The sequence below is a fragment of the Ptiloglossa arizonensis genome, chromosome 3, assembly GCF_051014685.1.
Source record: "Ptiloglossa arizonensis isolate GNS036 chromosome 3, iyPtiAriz1_principal, whole genome shotgun sequence".
Classification (NCBI taxonomy): Eukaryota; Metazoa; Arthropoda; class Insecta; order Hymenoptera; family Colletidae; genus Ptiloglossa; species Ptiloglossa arizonensis.
The window spans coordinates 14,829,911-14,850,289 of NC_135050.1; the positions used below are offsets into that span (position 1 = coordinate 14,829,911).

The window sequence follows — 20,379 nt, forward strand, 5'->3', positions numbered from 1 at the left end:
TCAAGTGAAGTGTTGTTAAAATTCTTTCTACAATTGGTAAAATATTCCCGCGAAATCCAAATGTGATTAAAAACAACTTTCTCTGTTGTGTTTTATTAAATATTAATCATGAACAATAACTTTAAAATAGGTTCAAATAAAAATTGATTACATGTATAAAAAGTGAAAAAACGTATACACTGTATAATTATAATGTTTTTATATATAATTTATTTAAATGCTATTTTCTTTTTTATACATGGCTGTGTATTGCAGTTTACAAATTTGATATAGTGAACACTACATAAACATATACTACTAGCGCCTCTATTGACGAGTAATGCGTAGTAAATTGGAACGGCATACTCTAAATTACACTTTCTTATCTAGATATTTAAGAGTAAGAGTCTATGATTAATGCAATGCATGTATTAAAATAGCGAGTGTATAATGAAACTTTCGTTCTTTTTCTTTCATGGAAAATAAACGGAGAAAAGCCATGGTAAATGTCACAAAAGGAATTTTGGTCGAATGGTGCGTATATTAAGTACGAATTAAATTATTTTCTATTCTTTATAATCTAAATCATTGGGAATGTTAAATTGTTTGTTTAAAGTTTCTTTTGAAATGTCAAATTTATTTTTGCACCAGCTTTGAATAGCAAAAATATTGTCCGTCCATACATTGGTAGCATCCTTATATTCCTAAAAAAATAATACATGTGTATATAAACATGAAGATGTAAAATTGACTTTCAATAATTTTATACTTGTGCTTTTTCTCCGAGTTTAGCTATAGCTTCAGGATCAGCATCACTAAATTTAGCAATTTGTTTCTTTAACTGATCCTCCTTTGCTTTTAATTCTTCTAATTCTTGCAACAAAAGTTGCCGTTCCTCAGTATCTTCCTTTCCTATCTATATTATATTTTGAAAAAAATTTAGAAAAAATTATAAATTCATTATTAAATTCTCTTTTTTTATCATTCTTTCTGTCATTACCTTCTCTTTCACACATGCTTCCTTTAATTTTTGAAGTTTAAATTCTGCCTCCACTATTTTTTTAGAGGCTTCTGATATTCTTTGCTCTATTGCAGTAATATTTTCTCTATATAATAAATTTATTTATTAATTAATTGAATAATACTGGTCATATTTTATCATGGTAATTGTACATTCCATGCTTACCCTGGAAATGTCCAGAAATATACAGAAGTACCAATTTTTTCAGACCTTACTAATCCATCATCTACTAGTGCATTAAGTACATCTTTTACAGATTGTACTACAATGCCTTTTTCTTTCGGTGCTACTTTTTCTAATTCTTTTAAGGTAAAAAATTCCCTTTTCTCATAAAATATTTGAAGCATTCTTATACGTTTTTCATCAAGAGACACTCCCTTTCGTTTTGACATTTTATCTAAATGATTACAATAAGATAGAAAATGTCACCATAAATCTTTATTACTCATTACATTTATAGTGATGCTGCTATGAAGGAATTCCTTTTACATTTGGATGAAACTTTTGCTCTGGGACGAAAATTTATAATTCAAGACTTGGATGAAAGACATTTGTTTATTTCTGTTGATATCTTAGACACATTACAAGCAAAAGTAGATGATCTTATGGATCAAATATCATTTCCTTTGGCAGAGAAAGGAATATAAATAATTGACAAAGGATACTTTGTCTTTTAAGTTGATTCCAATCGATTAAAAAATTTATAATTTATAATAAAATAATTAAACTATGGCTGCACGAGAATCTGGTAGAATAAAAGATGCATATCAAAAGAGAGTCCTTGATGAAGCTGCTCGTAAACGTAGGCAGAAGAAAGCATTGGAAGCTTTGGAACAAGATAATTTTCATGATGACCCACATGCAGATCTTGGTATATTTATATTATAAATACTCGTTGAATTTTTATTTTTTAATAATTTATAATTAATTTTTTCATAAATATTTCTAAGAACATAATATTTGTTCATTTACGTTATGTAAAAATATGCAATATCGTAACTATTTTTCAGTAATGAGCAAGAAAGTTCCAAAATTTCAAGAGACCCTAGATAACAGAGGTGGTAGGAGGAAAAAAACTAGATCAGCAGAATATTATAAACAACGTTTTCGCAAAACTTTTGCTCAACTAGTAGAGGAAGACCTTAATATTAATCCAAATTCGCCTAACTATGTTTCTGCTCAGGCACCACCATCACGCTTTCCCGAAAGACAGTTTTGTGCAGTTTGTGGTTTTCCTAGTAATTATACATGCATTCCTTGTGGTGCTAGATATTGTAGCATGAAATGCTTAGGTACTCATCTTGACACAAGATGTTTAAAATGGACAGCTTAATTCGATATAAACTAAACATTAAAAGAGCTTCATACGTGATTCAAAGTTGTAAATACATTTTTCATATAGGTAAATTAAATAAAATAATTTCTTAAATTTATTGTTCGTACAAAATGATATAATATACTTTATATAGTTAATAAGGTATTAGGTATTAATTGTACGTAAAGTAGAAAATATATTTCTTGCATTGTAAATATAACAATGTTAGTAACACAATTACAAAAAAGAATATGAATACCAAATAAATTTTATTATTTTTATAGTAATAGTTTGTATTTTCTATTTGTACTTTTTTTTTTAATCCGTACATATACATATTAATAAAATTTGAGAAGTAAATTAACGACATTCATTTTATATATGAAAATAAATGAACAAAACTGCAGGTAGAATATGCAGCAATAACATTTTCTCTATTAAAGAAATATTATTATTAAATGTTTTGGAACATACCTGTTAAGATGTAGATTTGCTAATAGAAAAATTCATAAATCTTTAAAACAACGTTAAATAACACTGAATATTTCTTATTAGTCGAAGTATTCGATACACGATACAATATGTGTCTGAACCATACAGAATAGAAAAAGTACTATTGTGTACGCTGCGTATATTTCTTAATCGGAAAGGTACATAGGTTATGAAACAGTCCAGCTCAAGAACGAAAGAAAAAAAAAGCTGAAGGGCGACCTGTCAAAGCATACAATTCCGGCCAACGAACTAACGTGTATACGTGCCTGAAAATGAGGCGGGGACGATTTTCATTTCATAAAAACAACATTGGCCCTCTGGTGGAATCCAGAATAAACTTGATAGTGTGACGAAAGAGACAGCAATAGAAAAGTAGAAAGACGTCTAGTGGAAGGACGTGTGATCGTTCAGAATTATGTGAAGTTTAAAGTCGTGAACGTAATCATTGTTCCGCCTTATATACGGACGGCATCAAACGAAATTATCTACGTGAAGTGTTACGTATTCGAACACATTATATTGTGTTGTTGTGAAGGGACTGGTTATCGTATAGGTTATAATAATACATAGGCATGTAAAATGTCATAGATGTAACATTTGTAAAAGAAGAGTGGCTAATAAATTATTCTCCTGTTATTTCCAATAAATGTACGTATGCCTCGTATGAGTTGCATTTTATGATTCTTTCGATTGTTCAAAAAGTTGATTCCTAAAACGCTACGAGTTCCTCGTACTAATTAATGACCGTGCATATTAGTACCTCGTAGATATATGTAATCAGGTAGAGAATTGTTCGAGTTTAATCTGATTCATCGAGTACTGTCCTTGCTAATATTGCATTTTCAAAAGACCAACGAATAATACGATTTGTTGGTAAAAGCGCGAATTTAGAATATTCAATTTCCATAAACACGTTCTGCCCTCTACCGGGAGATACGAGTATTTTAACGCAACATTTCAAAATATTCGCGGGAAATGTTTGCTCTAATTTGTTTTGCTTTTCGATTATTTGAAAGAGCAACGAGAAATAGCACCAATATATTAATCAGTGTGATGTGAATTTACCTGTGATACAATTAATGCAAAGTTAAACAATGCGGATGTACGAGCGGAAAGGAATAATCGAAGGTAACATTTTTTCACGGCTGAAGTTATCAAAATAGTAATATCATAATTCAATTTCAATTTCCTTGAACAAATAATTACACAAAATATTCAATTCTCACGAACAATGCATTCGCTTATTTTCTACTGATGGTAACAACAAACAGTTCAAATATTTCTAATCTTACCTTATCAAATAAGCTTGTATTCTGACAAGTTCCCTTCAAGTACATTTCAGTTTCGATATCGGTAAAAAAAAACAGAAAAAGAAAAAGAAAAAAAAAAAACATATATTGATTTACTTTTTAGATAACTCAGCTTATCTGTTTAGCTTTTAGCAGAATCAGTTACTTTGATATCATTTTTCAGAATATTCTCTCTTCGTAATCCTTTAAAATTTATTTATGATTTTCACAAAGAGATATACGATCCATTAAAATGGTAATCTATAATTTCACAACGTCTCGAATTCTGTTTGCGTTCTATTCTGTTTGACCACTAATGTATCACAAAGTATCACACGCATTATGACGTGTGCAGAAGTTGCTAATCTATCGGAGGGTCTTTTGGAGATAAATAACGTCTTGGGTTTTTTTTTATAATAACGCGATATTGTTGTAATGTTTAATACACGCAATATGTATCTGGTTTGTCTTGAGTTTTTTCATCAACTGACATTTGTATTTGTAGACGGAAATAAAACAGCCGAAGATAATTAGAATAAGCTTCCATGTGTAACCGTCGGTGGCAGAGGTGGAATTCACAGCGAAGATAAGATCTTCGCGAACCGTGCAACTCTTTAATTGCAGAAGTTAATTACTGCGCGCCACTCAGTGCAATAACGATGACGACCTTAGACTCGCAGGCCGATAAAACTTTATGTCATCTCGATAAGGTTTCGAGCACGGAGTTGGCGGAAATTTCGTCCGACTGTGGAATTCATGACGAATTAAGTCCATTGGAAAATCAGGTAGCCGGACATCCGTTCGACGACAAACGACGCACGATTGGTAAGCATCCAATCGATTTAAACGCTTTGGAAGGACAGACATTGAAAATCTATTTCAACGAGACGTTTCTAGATTTGCCAACTTTGTCAGAAATGTGACAACACGAGACGCGTAAAAATCGTTCGAACATTTTCTCATTCCCGGTATCTTCGACATACGAGTTGCAGCGTCTGCATAGAGAAGTAACTAATCGAAGTGACATTTCGATACTTTGATTTTAGCAGTGTACTTGAAAAGGAATAAAACATTGATTCAAATATCGTTTCGAAGAACGTGTAGTTTAGGTAACGATACCGCTTCATTATATCGTATTCCAAGTAACAACTGAAACGATAGCGATTGAGATAATTCTTTTCGATATTTTTCAATCGTTTCACGAGAGAATCCTGACTGTAACACTTTTATTCGGGTAAATGTTTATCGAATAGCGTTGACGGGAGAGTAAATATTTATTCTTTGTGCAAACGATAAAAGTATTTTTTCTGTACGCGCGCGTATTTCTGTGGCATGTATGTGAGTAATTTATGTGGCATTATTGGGCTATGTGTGCCATGTGTAGCATCTTTACGATGTGCATTATTTGTGCGGTGTGTGTCTAGAGCACACACCGTATACACAGAACAGTACACGAACAGAGCACACGGACACCACAATGTGCAACCTATACTCCATACGATTACCACGTATGTACATATACCGCACAAATAAAAATTACAAACACACGCGTACACGTACATAAGATAGTTTTGTTGTTTACTCGAATAAATATTTATACGCTTAGCTACGTTGCCGAATAACCTTTCATTGAAACAATCATTTGCCCGAACAATCTTTTATTTGCTATTTGCAAACAAAAACGATTATTAACCGTACAATACACTAGGGGAGTTTGTGAGTTATGTAAATAATTACCAATTTGTGTATTTATTCTTTCAAATATGTAATAAAGAACGATGAATATTTGTTATTTCCTCTTCGACAAATATTTCATTATCTAAAGTATACAATTATTATTGCCGTTACGATTACTTCATGAAATGCAATAAAAAAATTGTATTTTAAAAGTGAAATGACTAACACGTTCGTTGAAATAGTATTTCGAATAATATTGTTTCAAAAGTGTCTGGCAGCGAACGACTGTTACTAATTATTTATAATGTATCGGGGAGATAATTTGATTCTTATTAATTTTAATCCAAGCTATGCAGAATGAGTCATGTAATTTGATCGAGTCTTGTCTCCGTTCCGCTTGACAATAGGGAAAAATGGTAGAGGAAAAAGTTCAATGGTTTAATAACGCCTCGTTACGGTGACACAATTTTTTCATAGTTAGAACGATGCACCTGCAGGCTGTGGCTACATTAATTTTTAAACACCATTATATAGAATTTTTTTTTTTTTCATACACACCATATCGAAAACTGAATACTTTACGAGATATTTGGTAATAAAGCGTTTTTAAAGTTTCGTTAGAGGGATAAGGGAGTAACTCGCCTGCCATTGCAAACTGGAAAGAGCGCACAATTTCAAACGTGCTTCGTTTCGAAATGTCTTGTAAATCTTCCATGCACGTAATAATGAGAATTGATTTATTTAAGAAAACAACGATACGATTACATTAACCGTGTAATTTGGTATATTGTTCAATATTTTTCAAGAAAATTATGTTTAAAGTTTTCGTACTTTTCGTGTAAAGATACGTCAAGGTATACACGAGGAACAACTTCCTAAGATGTTGGTGCACTGGTAACGTTTCCGGTTGCTCGCTCCAAGGACGTGAATTCGAATATCCATGGATTCGCGAGTTTTTTTTCTCTATATGGATGTACGTACACATCCAAATCATCGTTTTTGTTTCTTTTTTTTTTTATATACAATTAATCTTTTTCTTAAAGAATTGGTGAAAGTTTTCCAAGAAGATTTTATGAGTTTCATTAGAAACAAATGTATAGACGTTGCTGACGTCCGAAACATATGGTTTTGGAACGTATTTGATTGAAATATTGCAATCTTCAGATTAGATCAAAGTACGACTGACGTCAAAATACACTTTTTAATTATTTTTTACATAATATTGTATTGCATACTTTACTCGTATAATTTTAAATATTATTCTTAATTTACCCTGTATATGTAACCATATTCCAATGTCAGTGCACGAAGTTGATTTATTGCAAGTACAGATAATACTTCCAATTGAATAATCGTATAATAGAAAAAGAAAACAATTAAAAACAGTGAAAGTGTGTGTACAAATATATATAAAGGAAAAACCGTTTTTAGTCCATGGAGGTTCGAACTCGTGACCTTGAAGGAGAAGTTGGAAACGTTACAGCTGTGCCAATTTCTTACGTAGCGATTCATTGTATATACCTCAAGATATCTTTACGCGGAAAGTATGAAAACTTTAAACGCGTTGTACGTGATGCGTTTAGTACGTTATTGTTCATTCAATTCGCTAACAGTGTACAAAATTTGAACGAAATCGATGACCCACATTACACGAGGATCCCTTATAAGTGGTTAAGAAGTAAGCGTAATTGCATTTCGCACCTGCATAGAGAGTAATACCATAGGAAGTTAGGCATTATCGAACAGTTCAATTTCTGCCTACATCACTTGTTTTTTTTATTGTCAATCGCAAAGGGCATATTCCCGATTAAATTGCGTGATTCGTTTTATACGAAACTATTGTTGCAAAAAGTTGCGTTTAATTGTAATAGTTTCCGTTCGTGCACGTAGCAATAAAGATATTTTCTTTTCTTATAAATTTTCTATAAATCGATAAGCATGAACGTATATTTCTTTTACAGTATCTCGGAATTAATCTCTTATTGATTACATATTTTCGAAATTAACTCATAAAATAATTCTGAAGCTTAAATAGTTAGTAGAAAATTTATTCCGATAAAAATGTTCTATTCGTTGGTAAATAACTTGCGATGGACACGGTTAGTTTGCAGATGGTGGTGGCACGAAGGTCTCAAGATCAACTTTATTTTTTAAAATAGAATGTTCTGGTCTTTAGGTCTGAATTCGATCGAGCAATGAATTTTGAAACTAAATGTATTAGGATATGTACATTTATCTCAAAATTTATATTCTTCGAGATATTCAATTATTAATGGAGAAACAGCAGATAGATTTTCGATGCTGTTTCGGTGGCTAAATATTTTAAACATTCTTAGTATTACAATAGATCGTACAGGGTACTCCACCTAAAACAAGCTACCTAATTACCTTTTCTATTGTCACGTTAACAAAAATGTTTCGTATGTAATTTAAACGATTTCAAAGAACTAGTACACTACGGAGAAAATTTTGTTAAAAAACTTCAAGGTCGTCCATATTATTTTATATTTACTGTTTCCTCTATTTGTCGTAATTGACACGAATATGTATTCAGAAATATATAATATGAGCTTTGATCTAGGATATCAAAATTTCAAATCAAATATGAGAGATATTTTCTTCGAGGCCCTATATTTCAACGATAACGGAAGACAACCTGTAGATGCACATAAACGTGTTCACTATCGCATGACAGAAATCAAGAATACATTCGGATGTTATCTCATGTTCCTGATTATCATGATAACAAATGCTCGAAATAATCTGTCGACGGTAATAAAACCCACAATGACAGGTTATAATCCACTTTCGATAATAACAAATTCGTATTTTAAAATAAATTCCATAATTGACTTCAAATTTTGCGATTCATGGTTATTTTCCGGTTATATTATTATGTAGGTTTCAATGTATATTTGCGTCGATTGTAATCTACAGGAAAAAAAATATGTATTTTTATGTAGAAGAACATTAGTGAAAGTTGACCTTCGGATATTCTTGGCATCTTCGTGTACACACCATCAATGTCTATACCATAAAGTGGTAGATTCTTCAGTGATATTCTATTCTCTGGATGAAATATTTTTGTCCGAACAATTTTTTTTTCATATTTCCTCGTGTTCCTTGAATAAATCAATCGGTCATTTTGTACGAATCACCCTGTACATTTCTAAGTGTTATAAATATGAAATATACTTTCTAAGATTCTCTGGCAGAGGTATAATACATTTTAGGAAACAGTAATTTCGCTGACTTTCATGTTTCTAATTCAATTTAGTATTTTACAATATTGGTTCCTTTTATCAGTGTTAATCGTGTGCTCGAAGAACAATGAATCGATCGTCTTTGGCAGACTTATCATCGAAGATAATATTCATTTATCTATATACTTTAACGAAATAACAATAAAATATTTTTTAATCGCATTAGTAAATTATTAGTTCTGAAAATTCTCCAAAAATATACTGAAATTAAAGTAGTTGAACCTTTCCCGGTTAGAAGTCTGATTCAAGTAACACGTTAGAATAATTAATAACTATTCGTACAATACTTCGAGGAACTAGATTATTCGAGTATTCGACTGTTTAAGTACTTGGCGGTAAAATTTTAAATAGTTTACTAATTTTTGGGGAAATCCTTAAGATATAAAATATGTTACATAGTGCAATTTGTATTCTTTGATTAATTTTTTCTTTTATAATGGAGATAATTAATAAATATTATCATACTTTCATTTTATAATGGCAATTCGTTCTTATGCTGCATTTGCTAAGTATTCGGTGATTTATAGACGGTAGTATAGATATGTTCTTGGCCAGCAGTATCCCATATGTTAGAGTGAAACTGATGAATCGTAAATAGCTCGAATAAATGACACGGATAAATATCGTCGACTTTAGTGTATAAACGATCTATACTACTTCTCTCGTGTTTAGTATCTTTCTTATAATATTTTAACACATTTACAACGGCGTGACTTATCCGTGGATTACAGATCATTTATGGATTAGCAAATATACACTCGTTTCTACCAAAGATAAAGCAATCAATACTAAAGAATACATCGTCAATAATTTATAACGATCTCAACATTTATTGTGACAAATATAGCTCAAACAAGCATAGTTTATTTTAAGTAAACGTTTCGACCTTTAATTTGAGTACCAACATTTACAGCCCAATTTCTCGTGTCGCGTCGCTCGATGAGCAAGTAAGTATACTAAATAGGGCGCCGTTGAGAATGTGTTAATGAAGCATTTTTGGACCTCCGTTTACGCAACATCATTTTCTTATTTTTACTCCTAGAATGCGTTAGCATAGTTTGATCGTTTAATTCTGGGACACTCCGTATACGTAGCACGAATACCAAAAATGTTCATACAGTAGGAATACTATAATTAACAGTGTTATAGTCGCTAAACGGGCAGTTTTATTTTAGAAACTATCACGGTATAATTACGCGAAGATTTAACAAAAATATGCGAAAGTAAAATTTGAATTCGATTTAACTGAAAATTTAAGTCAATTTACTAACTACCTCTAACCGAGGTCCGCATTAGAGTAATATTTTTCATGGATAGAAATATTTGTAGGCTTTAAAAACTTCAATGAAATCTTTTTCGGTGAAAAACTAGCTCGTAACCTGTCCGATGTTTGTTGAACTAAGTGTTTTGTGAATTCGTGTGTTTTATTACTCGATTCTTTCCTTAAAATCGAATCGGATAGTCCTTTGACGTGATATGGCGTTTTCGTTCATGTTTTTCAAATTCCCACTATACATGCTCAATAGGATTGAGATTCAGTGATCGAAGAGGTGTCGATAAAGTATGAGATGTGATGCATAAGCTTCATTCACGGACTACTTCTTCAGTACGTTTTAGCACTCGATCTTGTTAAAGAGAATACATAACTTCTATACCCAATTTACCTCCACTTTTGTGCAAATTTTCTATTAGAATATCAAGGTACACAATGGCAAAACACACGGTACAAACACGTGATCGTAATTTTATCAATGATTGCAAATTCTCCAATTCCAGATACTACTACATAAGAGTGTTTCATTTAACGAGCACATCCAAGATATCTGTGTTAAAATGTTTCAAACTGTAATCGTTTCTAAGAAGAGAATACTACGATTACGAGTTTTTTTTTCTTTTTTTTCGGAATTTCAAGGTCATTTTTTAAATCGGAAGGTAAAATACAGTTATTTTATACGTGCAAATTGAATGAAATACTTTGAATATACCGGGTGTTTATCACAACGGTATCCAAGATTTGAAACACTCCGGATAACCGAACCAGGAAAAGTTAAAAATAGAATTAATTACTTTTTAAACGCCGATAAGTTACTATACTTGAAGTTTTCAAAACATCTTTTATTTATTGGGCGAACGAAGTCACCTTGACTTTTTTAGTTCCTAGCAGTATCGCTTTGAAGTTCGGCCAGTGGGTTTTTAAATAATTCCGGGGCTGTCTACCGCTCGTTCTCGAGATCCCTCGAGTTGAAGAAACGTAAAGAGCGGTGTAGATGAATCAGTTTCCTGAATTTCGTATTAAAATTCTATCTCGAAGCGAAAAATTCACTGTATATCAACCGGTGGCGATATAAAATATTTTTTTTTTTTTTTGTTGCGATAACGATATCCATTTGTGTTCAAAATATCAAATAAACGGAAAATTCATCGTGAACCAGTTTGGTTTCGGTTTAATAAACGTAACATTGACTTGTAGACATCGTCTCACGGTAAATAGGTTTTCTAGTATGAAAAAGGTAGACATGTTATTGGCGTTTAACGAATACAGAGGAACTGCATGCAAAGCGTTAAGCTTATGCGGAGAACAATACGTAAATAGAGTTTGTCCTTGTACTAAGGACTGTTTTTAAAATCGTACATTACACTTCAATGTTTTTACTGTACGAATACTTTCGTCCTCCAATGTGCACAGTGACTCACAGATTTGTTCAAATAAGACGAATATATTTACTCACCAAGGTTATATACTTCTATGTTTTATCTTGGAATTAAGAAAAGCAAGCAACAGAGGTGTAAAATTTCTTAACAATTATAAACTCTTTTTAAATTAATAACACAATATTTACAATGCCCTAAATAATTTTTTCGCACTTCTCTTGTATTTCGTTTTCAAATTTGTCGCCCGTATTTGTGATTCTCTTATTGAACAGGTTGACGATGTTTTAAATAAACGACAAAGACAATCTATCGAGATTAGATTCGGTGATTATGATTTTGAGTTTTTCGATAATTCGGAAGAGTAATTTATTATTTTTCAAATTCGAAGAGAACGAAGACGATACAGCTACTATTGCAATTAGTTATTATCCCAAGGCAACTGAATAAATCCATGAGTCACTATATTTATGTTGTATTGATATTATAAAAACTTGGTCACTTAAAATGTTGTAGGCATGTTACGCAGACCGGATGGTCGCGTACTTAAACCTGTTGTTAAACCATTACTTGGCAAAAGGGAAATTGCGTTCTACGAAAGTTTACAAGCATCTCAAGATCCTGTAATGTTACAATTGAAGAATTATGTTCCAAAATATTATGGCACGACAGAATTACAAATTTTTGGCAAACGTAAGATATCACGAATATTGATCTTTTTGTTGGTTTAGTTTTAATTGAATTATTTTTTCATATTATACTTTTTAAAATATTACTATAGGTGAACTGTATAGGATGGACTAAAATTTGTAGAACAACCGGGAATTGAGTGATTCTTGAGGATTCACCCTTTCTTGGTTGTATTACGAAATTTAATCACTCTGTATGTGCTAGATACACACATACACACGGAGTGGTTCACGAAAAATAGAATAGCTTTTTGGTTGTGAAAGGTACGAAAAAGTGTTTCAAGTAAAATTGAATTGAAATTAGATTGAAAGATAATTTCTTGGAAAATTAATTTTGCTTTAGAATAATCGGGGTCGACAACATTTGTTCGAACGAAATTACATTTCTTGTAATATACATACTTATGTATATTTATGTATACTTTTTAATGAAATTGAATATCGTTTTCTACGAGGATTAGACCATTTATTTAAGACAAAGTTAAAGTCCTATGATGTAAAAATATTTGATCGTCGAATTAATATTGTTTTTATTCGAAAAGATCAGGGACGAAATCTATTTCGAGAATGAATGAGATAATACTCGTTTGAGAAAATATTGGTGATCGTTCGGCGAAAAATTATTTTCGTTGTTATTGGTTCTTTGAAATATGCCGAACTATTTTTCATCGAACATTTTTTCGTACTCTTTCGACGATAGAAAAGACGATTTTGTTTCGAATTGACTATTCTCTATGACGAGAAATAGCATTTAAATAATTTTAATCAAATTATTTGGTCTGTTCTTAGTTTAATCTGCATGCGCCAATAGTTACTAGTCGCTGTTATACGAGATAAATTTATATTGTTTAAAATTTATTATTATACCAGTTTTTGCAATGTGATTAATTGTTTGCATGAAATACATTAGGAGTAACATTCCTTACGCTGAAAGACATTATCCATGGTATGGCGGAACCTTGCGTGATGGACATAAAGATAGGTAAACGAACATGGGATCCTTTAGCCACGCCGCAAAAAAGGGCAACAGAAGAATTGAAGTATGCCGAATCTAAACGCACTTATGGATTCTGCATAACTGGCTTTCAAGTCTATTGTCTCTCTTCCGGCCAATTAGAAAAGTTTGGCAAACATTATGGCAAAACGCTCGATGCCAAGGGTGTCGTGGAAGGTATATTGTAAACTTCAATCATTTTAACAGCATATTCAGGACTACAGACTTCTGAGCTGTCGTTTGCAAACGTAACACCGCTCAAAATACTTACAGGGTCACATTTATGGACAATTCAGAAGAATGAATTTCAAGGACGAAAGTAATACTATTCAATCCGATGTTTTTACCGACAGGGAAATACTGCGAACCGTCACACACCGATTTTTACGAAACTTTACGCAACATATTTTCCTACAAATTTACACGCCTTCGAATATAGTACAACTTTTATTTGAAACATTTTTCAGTATCATTTGCAGTTCATGAGTTCTATAGGTACGAATCGGTGAATTTGATTCAAGGGGTGACTATTTCATTAAAGTTGAAACGTGGCGGCAGTTCTTAGATCGAATCAATGATCATTTGTGTAAAGTTTCATCAAAGTCGACGTTTGACATAGCGATGTTCCCTTGCGAGTGTTTAACATATACATTATGAAAAATAATGTCGTAAAATTTACTTTATTCTACACCTGGAATCTACGAAAAAGTTCTAATAAGCATGGGTAAATTTCTTGTTTCTGGTACAGTAGTTCCCGCTTTCGAGTGACCATTTTTATATCCGATTCAAGTAACGGAATCCCTATTGCACTCTGGATCGAATTTCATCCACGAATGAAATTGAAAATTTTACGAAAATATTACCAACGAATAGGTGAAGTTTTTTTCGATGAAAAAGTTTATGTTTATGTTCCTACTGTACAAAGGACTGATCGATCCTTATCCCTACCAATTCCGCTTTCAAGTGAATCGATGGTTCAGTTTTTTATCACTTGAAAGCGGGTATCATTGTACATAGCTGACTTAAGTTCCAGTATGAATGCAGCTTGCACCGATTGCACAAGCAAGCACAGGAGGCGTTTTAAATGTTTGATAATATTCGGCGTGTTGCATGCACGTTGAATGCGTACTTATAGTTCATCAGTATTTTTTCATTGATTTAGAATACACTACCGATTTCAAGTGAGACCACAAGAAATCAAGGGTATTACGATCAGATGCAATTGATCCATTAGACATATTTCATTACAAGACATACTTTTCTTTGGTAAGCATGATAAAACTTAAAGCGGTTTACGGACCCGTGCTTATTAGGATTTCTTTTCTGACATTAGAGTTGTAGAACATACACTGTAAATTTCGTGACACTATTTCAGAAGCATCCAGTGTAGCATATTTAGGGTTGCCACCTATCCTACTTTCAGACGTTTGTATCCTAGAGCCTTCCTTGACGCTTAAATGTCCCATCTTAAAGAATCATCGATATCAAAATCATTTAAATCCAATATAAACGAAACGTTAATCAAATTACCAAGCTTCGCCTACTTTGCAAAAATTGCAGAAGCATTGCACATTGCTGCTTTGAACGTAAACAAGCTTGTTGAGAAAATGATATTTATTAACAAAAATTTAAAACACGTTACAGACACACCTAATTGGCAAAAGCTGCGTATCTCCCGACAGATGATACAGAAAATGTCGATAATGCGATCAACCTTTACCGCACGATTATTCTCTATAACGAACAAAAAATAAAACGAAGAGAAAAATAGGAAGTACACTGTAGAACTTTTTCACTGTAGAAACGCAAAAGAATCGTCGATCCAGTTTATTGTCGACTAATTAGAAATATTGCGTTTCGTAAAATAAAGCGTACACTTTGACATTATACCTGATGCGATCATTTTCTGTTTTAGTTCCGAAACATCCTACTTTTCATCGCTCGAAACGTGGCAACCCTAAGCACAGTAGGGCCTTTGACATATTAGGCACCTTGTCGAGCGACAAAATCATTCGAGTGGATGATCCTCTGACTATTTTGAGCAGTGTATAATTAGGGGTGTGCTATGTACTTGAATATTTCTGTTTGAACAGTGTACTTATTTATATCGACAATGGGTCGTGATCGCGAATGTTCCTTGCTACGCGATCGCAATCGTTTATCACCGTGACATTTGCAATTTGGGATGTTCGAACGTAATCGACGAAACACGCGACCACGGTTACGCACAGTAAACGAGGTGTCACCGTAGGTCGAAGATTCGAAATTTTTTTCGTACACTCGCACCGCCCTAGTTGTAACTGAAATGTTCGTTTAAAATGTTATCGGCCGTCTTATCGAACGATATATTCGTTAGATCGTACACGGAGCGATTAAAATGAAACGGTGAAACAACAGTCCCAGAACACATTAAATATCTTGTCTCTTTCGAATACTCCGAACAGTCCCTTTTCTTTCCTGCGCAGCGCTGAAAATGTTCCTGAACATACGTCCAGAAAGACCGCCCTGTCGTCAATTGATTGTGCAGCTTCTCTCTTTCCTGTGGAAGATCTTACTATTCTTTCGTACCCAGCGGTTGTTCCGCTTTTATTCTAGTTCCCTGTTGGTGGCTTATGACGCGAAAAGACTGCGGCATTACCTTCGTCTAAATAAGACGGGCACCGACAGATCGACCAGCCACGTAGCCAAATCGTTCTCGACTCTGAATAATCACGCAGCCGTATCGAATGTGTTCAAAGACGTAAGGGACGCTGCGAGTAACACGGTCCCGACTACCATCGCCGAAACGAACAGAAACCGGACGATGGAGAGGGTACACTTCATTAAAAGGAGTATCAGTTTAAGCAGTGAATGCGACTCGGCGGGCAAGGAAAAGACATTGAACAGGAGCGGGTCTTGCAGCCCGGACTTCAGAGTGGATCGACTGTGTCGCACCCATTCGTACGTAAACAACTTCGACGACGATATTATCAGGATGAAAGAAGATTACGACGCCTTGCTCAGCGAGCTCAGTAGCTCCTCGGAGGAGAAACAGAACTGGGTCAGGATCAATATGATCGACTTCACCCACGTCTTCCCAACGGAGGATCCGAGCAGCTTGGATTTAAATTATTTGGAGGGTATCGAGAACTTGATCAAACTCGTCGAGATGTTCCTCGTGTCGAAGGATAACGCCGCGTAAACTGTACTCGTCGTAATGTAGATGTTGATGTTACACGTTACCTTTCAAATTGCAACACGGGGTGTTACGAAGCCACGTATTTTATATTCCGCAATAAAATTAGTTTGTTTGACGTTAGAACCAGCCACGAGCCGCGTACGGATGGTCGTAATTCGTGATAATGTATACCGTTATCGCGTGAACAAAGCACGAGGTCAGAAACAACGTTCCGCGAAAGCTTATCGAGCATCACGCAAACTCGATTCGAAGAGGGAGATATTTACCGCTCGTTTCGGAGCTTTCGCTGCGTTTACGTTAAACCCGTGGCTGGCACGATGACAGACCATTCACCGAAAATACTATGTGTTAATTGTTTCGCACCAGATGTAATTATCCATAACGTTCACGTTTATTCCTCGGTGCACATCACTATGTCGCAATTATCCATCACTAAAGACTGTACCCATTGGTTTTACGAAAACGTGCATCGACACACGTACAGTAGGCGTTCACTAAACAATTGTTAGTCACCGATCGTCCGTATCGTTTCTTACGTTATTTTCCGTGCAATTAAGATTCCACCATCGCACATACCAAACACGAAAATTGTTATGTTAATATAATACAAAAAATAAAACAGTTAACGTAAAACTACAATGTTTTCATTGTTATCCCTTGTAAGTGTATACGGAATACAGGATAAAAGGGACGGTAGTTTTTATTTACAAGAGTGGATTCTTTATTTTCAAGTAGATGTGCCCTCCTTGTAAAAGGACTCTGCCAAAAATTATCCGATACAGTTAGTCTTACTTTAATTTAGTCATTTAATATACGTAGCACGTGTAGATACAAGTTAATTAGACGGGTTATTTTACAGTTCCATGGAGATTGGACGTGAAACGAAAATTATTGTCAAAATGAAAATCGTTCGTGAGTACGGATGTCGTTTTTCTATTTTGGAGCGCTCGTAGCGCGATGTTGAGAAATGAAAAATGTGCACGAGGACATCATCGGTATACGAACGGTCACGAAGTATTTTTAAAGCTTTTAGACTGGATATGTCGCAATTAAAGCCGAGACATTTTCGGACGATCTGCAGAGATCCTAACGATAGATCGAATCGCAAAAAAAGAAATAAAAAGAAACGTTTAGCTCGTCGTCCCAGAGAAATTCGAAATATTCGAGCTAGGAGAATGGGTACCTCGTGAAGTGATAAATACGAATATCGAAACAAAGAATATATACATACATATATACATATGTGACTTCTATTTCTATATAAAAAACGATCCACGTCCGAATCGTTACCTACGTTAAGAATAATGCACTATAATGTTGCTAGAGAAACGTACCGGAGAAACATATAGATATCTGTAATCTAATAAATGTAGTATAATTGTAAACGTTTGCCTTATCTTGTATTTCCTGCGTAATAAAGACGTTATTGTTATCATTTTCATTAGTATAAATGAACAACCAAGACTACGTGTAAAAATAAGATCACGCTGCGAACGAATTTGTTTTATCTCGTACGTTACAAGGATGGTATAGTTTATTTTAAACCACGACGAATCGGATCAACGATTTACTGTGTATGCGTATTGTGACTATAGTCAGTTTAGATTCAACCGTGTGCTCAATGGTAAAACCCCGACTGTGGATCGTGCCAGAAATGACTCCTACTTTTATACCATATTAGCATGCCTCTGTCACTCTCTTTCTCGAGAGACCGAGACAGTTCTATGCAGATTTGCCCGAAGGTTGCGGCGGAGATGACTCTTCCGTAACCTTGAGCGATCGATCGATCCGTTAGTACGACTTTCTCGGATCATTTCGTTGATTCGTCGCTCTATCGATTTCTAGTCGGGAGTAATAGGCGTTCTACTTAAAGAAAACGCATACGACTTTGAAATCATTAATTTCCGTCATCATTTGCGAAGAAATTGGCGCCATTGCATTCCATCCGTCTTTTTCTCTTTTTATCATTTACAGTTACAGTTACAAAGATATTTCAACCGGGTAGAGTTAGTGTATCTAGTTAAATAATATGCGTATATTCTGTATATTTTTTTACGCAATAAACTATATGGAGAATGGTAACTAATTTTTCACTTGCAAAAATACACGGATACTTACAGGGGAGAGGGTCCGGAAGTGGAAACGTGATCTTTTAATGGGTTGTGTCGCACATTGCGAGTCTTGGCGAGCCGTTTAAAGGACGCTACTTACTCGTTTCCGAGATGGAGTTAAATTACACATTTCGAGACTTTTATATCGATGAAACATTAACACGGGCATACGAGCATTGGAAAAAGGGGTAAAGAGTATCGGATTGCATTTTCCAAAATGAATATCTATTGTTTGAAACACGATTTTTGCATCGCGCGTATTACCACTTTATTGCTTGAATTTTCATTTAAGAAAGTTAAACCATCGATTTTAAATGTTCACAGAACAAATTAGATCGCAGAATAGAATCGTGTTCGCGAAAACTTGTGCGAAGAAGAAGAAAAAAGAAACGATTAAAGTAATGAGAAAGCGTACGCAACGAATGAGTAGAAAAATTATTTATAATATGCCAACGCGATCGAGTCAGATTCTTAAACAACCAGGTTACGGAACAAGACACTTTATTCTATTATCTTGACCAAATGTAAATTATACATTTATTTTTACTTGTCCGAATATTTTTGCGACTGGGAGATTGGTTAATTTTCCATGTAAACGGATACGTAGAATAAGCGAACTAATTTTGTTTGATCGTTAACCGGAATGTGTAACGTAGCGCAACGTTGAAAGAATTTGTTAAAATCTGTGCATGTTTACTAGAAACGTAGAACATAGAATTCGAGATTAACGTTCAAATATTTTTGTAGCAGACTATAGATAGAGGAAGCAATTATGTAGGAAACGAGCAACATATCGAAAGCAGTAATTGCATTCAACGATATTCAAAAATTTTCGTCGAAAAGCGGTAACCCGGAAACCGAGAAAAATTTTATACAATTTTTGCTTTATACTCGTAAACATGTTCTATTTTTCTTATTACGGAAATAAAAAAAGTTTCAAGAAAAATTCATGCCTCGTATTTATTCGTTGAAATATCGACACTTTGAAGTGTCAAGCGTGACCCCCAAGGTTTGTCCGTTACCTCGGGGGTCAGTGGATAAATAATCCGTCACTTGTTGCGCTTGCACAACGAAGAATGGTTCGCAAAGGTATTTACGGTGTCGGGTCATTGAACAGGTGTTCGACGTTTGTTGTATAATATTTTATTCGTCATTCACTCGTAAACAGTTTCATTTTTTTTTTTTTTTTATACATTGTCGCTCGAATCGTTGAACGAGCGTACCGGCACGGCGCGTCAACTGACAATAATTCGTAATTCGCTTAATCTTTCGTAACATTCATAATAATATATTTGTATATAATATTTATATTTATATATGTATAGATTGTTTGCGTTTCATCGGCTGTATCTACGTGGCCATACACATTACACCCGTCGTGCACACAGGTTTACTTTTATCCCCGCTTGCTTGTTCTCTCGTGTTCGATCCTTTTGACGATTATCGATACTCGCGATTCGATAGTTCTTTTTTTTTTTCCGGTGATTCGGTATTACGCGGACGATTCTCTCGTTTCGCTCTTATTACAATTATTATTTCTTCCGGACGAACGGTAGCCGCGATTACGGAACAGAACAAACTGTTACGGGAAACGAAAGCGTAAGGCATTGCTCGTGCGTGCATTGTTTCTGGTAAATAACGTTTAAACGTCGTAGAAATATATCTACGGAGTAGATTTATCGGCGGAGAGTTTTCATCGGTGTTGTTATCGCTAAGTATATA

The 20,379-nt window shown here is 34.0% G+C and overlaps 4 protein-coding genes across 7 annotated transcripts; 3 read left to right on the forward strand and 1 right to left on the reverse strand.

Annotated features, from left to right (window-relative positions):
- Positions 1 to 214: 214 nt before the first annotated feature.
- LOC143144069 (meiotic nuclear division protein 1 homolog) lies at positions 215 to 3,386 on the reverse strand. The gene is made up of 5 exons (XM_076306088.1): positions 2,790 to 3,386; positions 1,166 to 1,397; positions 980 to 1,085; positions 749 to 895; positions 215 to 683 (listed from the first exon to the last, which is right to left on the reverse strand). Exons 2-5 carry the CDS (start codon positions 1,390 to 1,392, stop codon positions 546 to 548), a joined length of 618 nt encoding a protein of 205 aa, XP_076162203.1. The 5' UTR covers positions 1,393 to 1,397; positions 2,790 to 3,386; the 3' UTR covers positions 215 to 545.
- Positions 361 to 1,647, forward strand: Tfb5 (transcription factor B5). The gene is made up of 2 exons (XM_076306090.1): positions 361 to 513; positions 1,461 to 1,647. Exons 1-2 carry the CDS (start codon positions 455 to 457, stop codon positions 1,645 to 1,647), a joined length of 246 nt encoding a protein of 81 aa, XP_076162205.1. The 5' UTR covers positions 361 to 454.
- LOC143144070 (zinc finger HIT domain-containing protein 1) lies at positions 1,598 to 2,433 on the forward strand. Its single transcript, XM_076306089.1, has 2 exons — positions 1,598 to 1,871; positions 2,011 to 2,433. Exons 1-2 carry the CDS (start codon positions 1,730 to 1,732, stop codon positions 2,331 to 2,333), a joined length of 465 nt encoding a protein of 154 aa, XP_076162204.1. The 5' UTR covers positions 1,598 to 1,729; the 3' UTR covers positions 2,334 to 2,433.
- Ipk2 (Inositol phosphate kinase 2) lies at positions 2,696 to 19,597 on the forward strand. 4 transcript variants are annotated; one of them, XM_076306087.1, is made up of 6 exons: positions 2,696 to 3,935; positions 4,602 to 4,921; positions 12,202 to 12,378; positions 13,285 to 13,545; positions 13,642 to 13,687; positions 15,964 to 19,597. In XM_076306087.1, exons 2-6 carry the CDS (start codon positions 4,756 to 4,758, stop codon positions 16,547 to 16,549), a joined length of 1,236 nt encoding a protein of 411 aa, XP_076162202.1. In that variant the 5' UTR covers positions 2,696 to 3,935; positions 4,602 to 4,755; the 3' UTR covers positions 16,550 to 19,597. The 4 variants fall into 4 exon arrangements, 3 of the variants coding, with proteins under 3 accessions (XP_076162202.1, XP_076162201.1, XP_076162200.1); XR_012991340.1 differs by lacking the exon at positions 13,642 to 13,687 and having other exon boundaries at positions 2,698 to 3,935; positions 15,834 to 17,327; positions 17,406 to 19,597; XM_076306086.1 differs by lacking the exon at positions 13,642 to 13,687 and having other exon boundaries at positions 2,698 to 3,455; positions 3,824 to 3,935; positions 15,834 to 19,597.
- Positions 19,598 to 20,379: the final 782 nt, after the last annotated feature.

Coding starts and splice junctions, on each gene's coding strand:
- Ipk2 (XM_076306086.1), top strand. CDS start 4,756: ATGACGACCTTAGACTCGCAGGCCGATAAAACTTTATGTCATCTCGAT. Junction 12,379..13,284: donor ATTACAAATTTTTGGCAAAC/GTAAGATATCAC, acceptor GAAATACATTAG/GAGTAACATTCCTTACGCTG. Junction 13,546..15,833: donor TGCCAAGGGTGTCGTGGAAG/GTATATTGTAAA, acceptor TTTCCTGCGCAG/CGCTGAAAATGTTCCTGAAC.
- Tfb5 (XM_076306090.1), top strand. CDS start 455: ATGGAAAATAAACGGAGAAAAGCCATGGTAAATGTCACAAAAGGAATT. Junction 514..1,460: donor AAAGGAATTTTGGTCGAATG/GTGCGTATATTA, acceptor TTACATTTATAG/TGATGCTGCTATGAAGGAAT.
- LOC143144070 (XM_076306089.1), top strand. CDS start 1,730: ATGGCTGCACGAGAATCTGGTAGAATAAAAGATGCATATCAAAAGAGA. Junction 1,872..2,010: donor TGACCCACATGCAGATCTTG/GTATATTTATAT, acceptor ACTATTTTTCAG/TAATGAGCAAGAAAGTTCCA.
- LOC143144069 (XM_076306088.1), bottom strand. CDS start 1,392: ATGTCAAAACGAAAGGGAGTGTCTCTTGATGAAAAACGTATAAGAATG. Junction 1,086..1,165: donor TATTTCTGGACATTTCCAGG/GTAAGCATGGAA, acceptor TTTATTATATAG/AGAAAATATTACTGCAATAG. Junction 896..979: donor AAGCATGTGTGAAAGAGAAG/GTAATGACAGAA, acceptor AATATAATATAG/ATAGGAAAGGAAGATACTGA.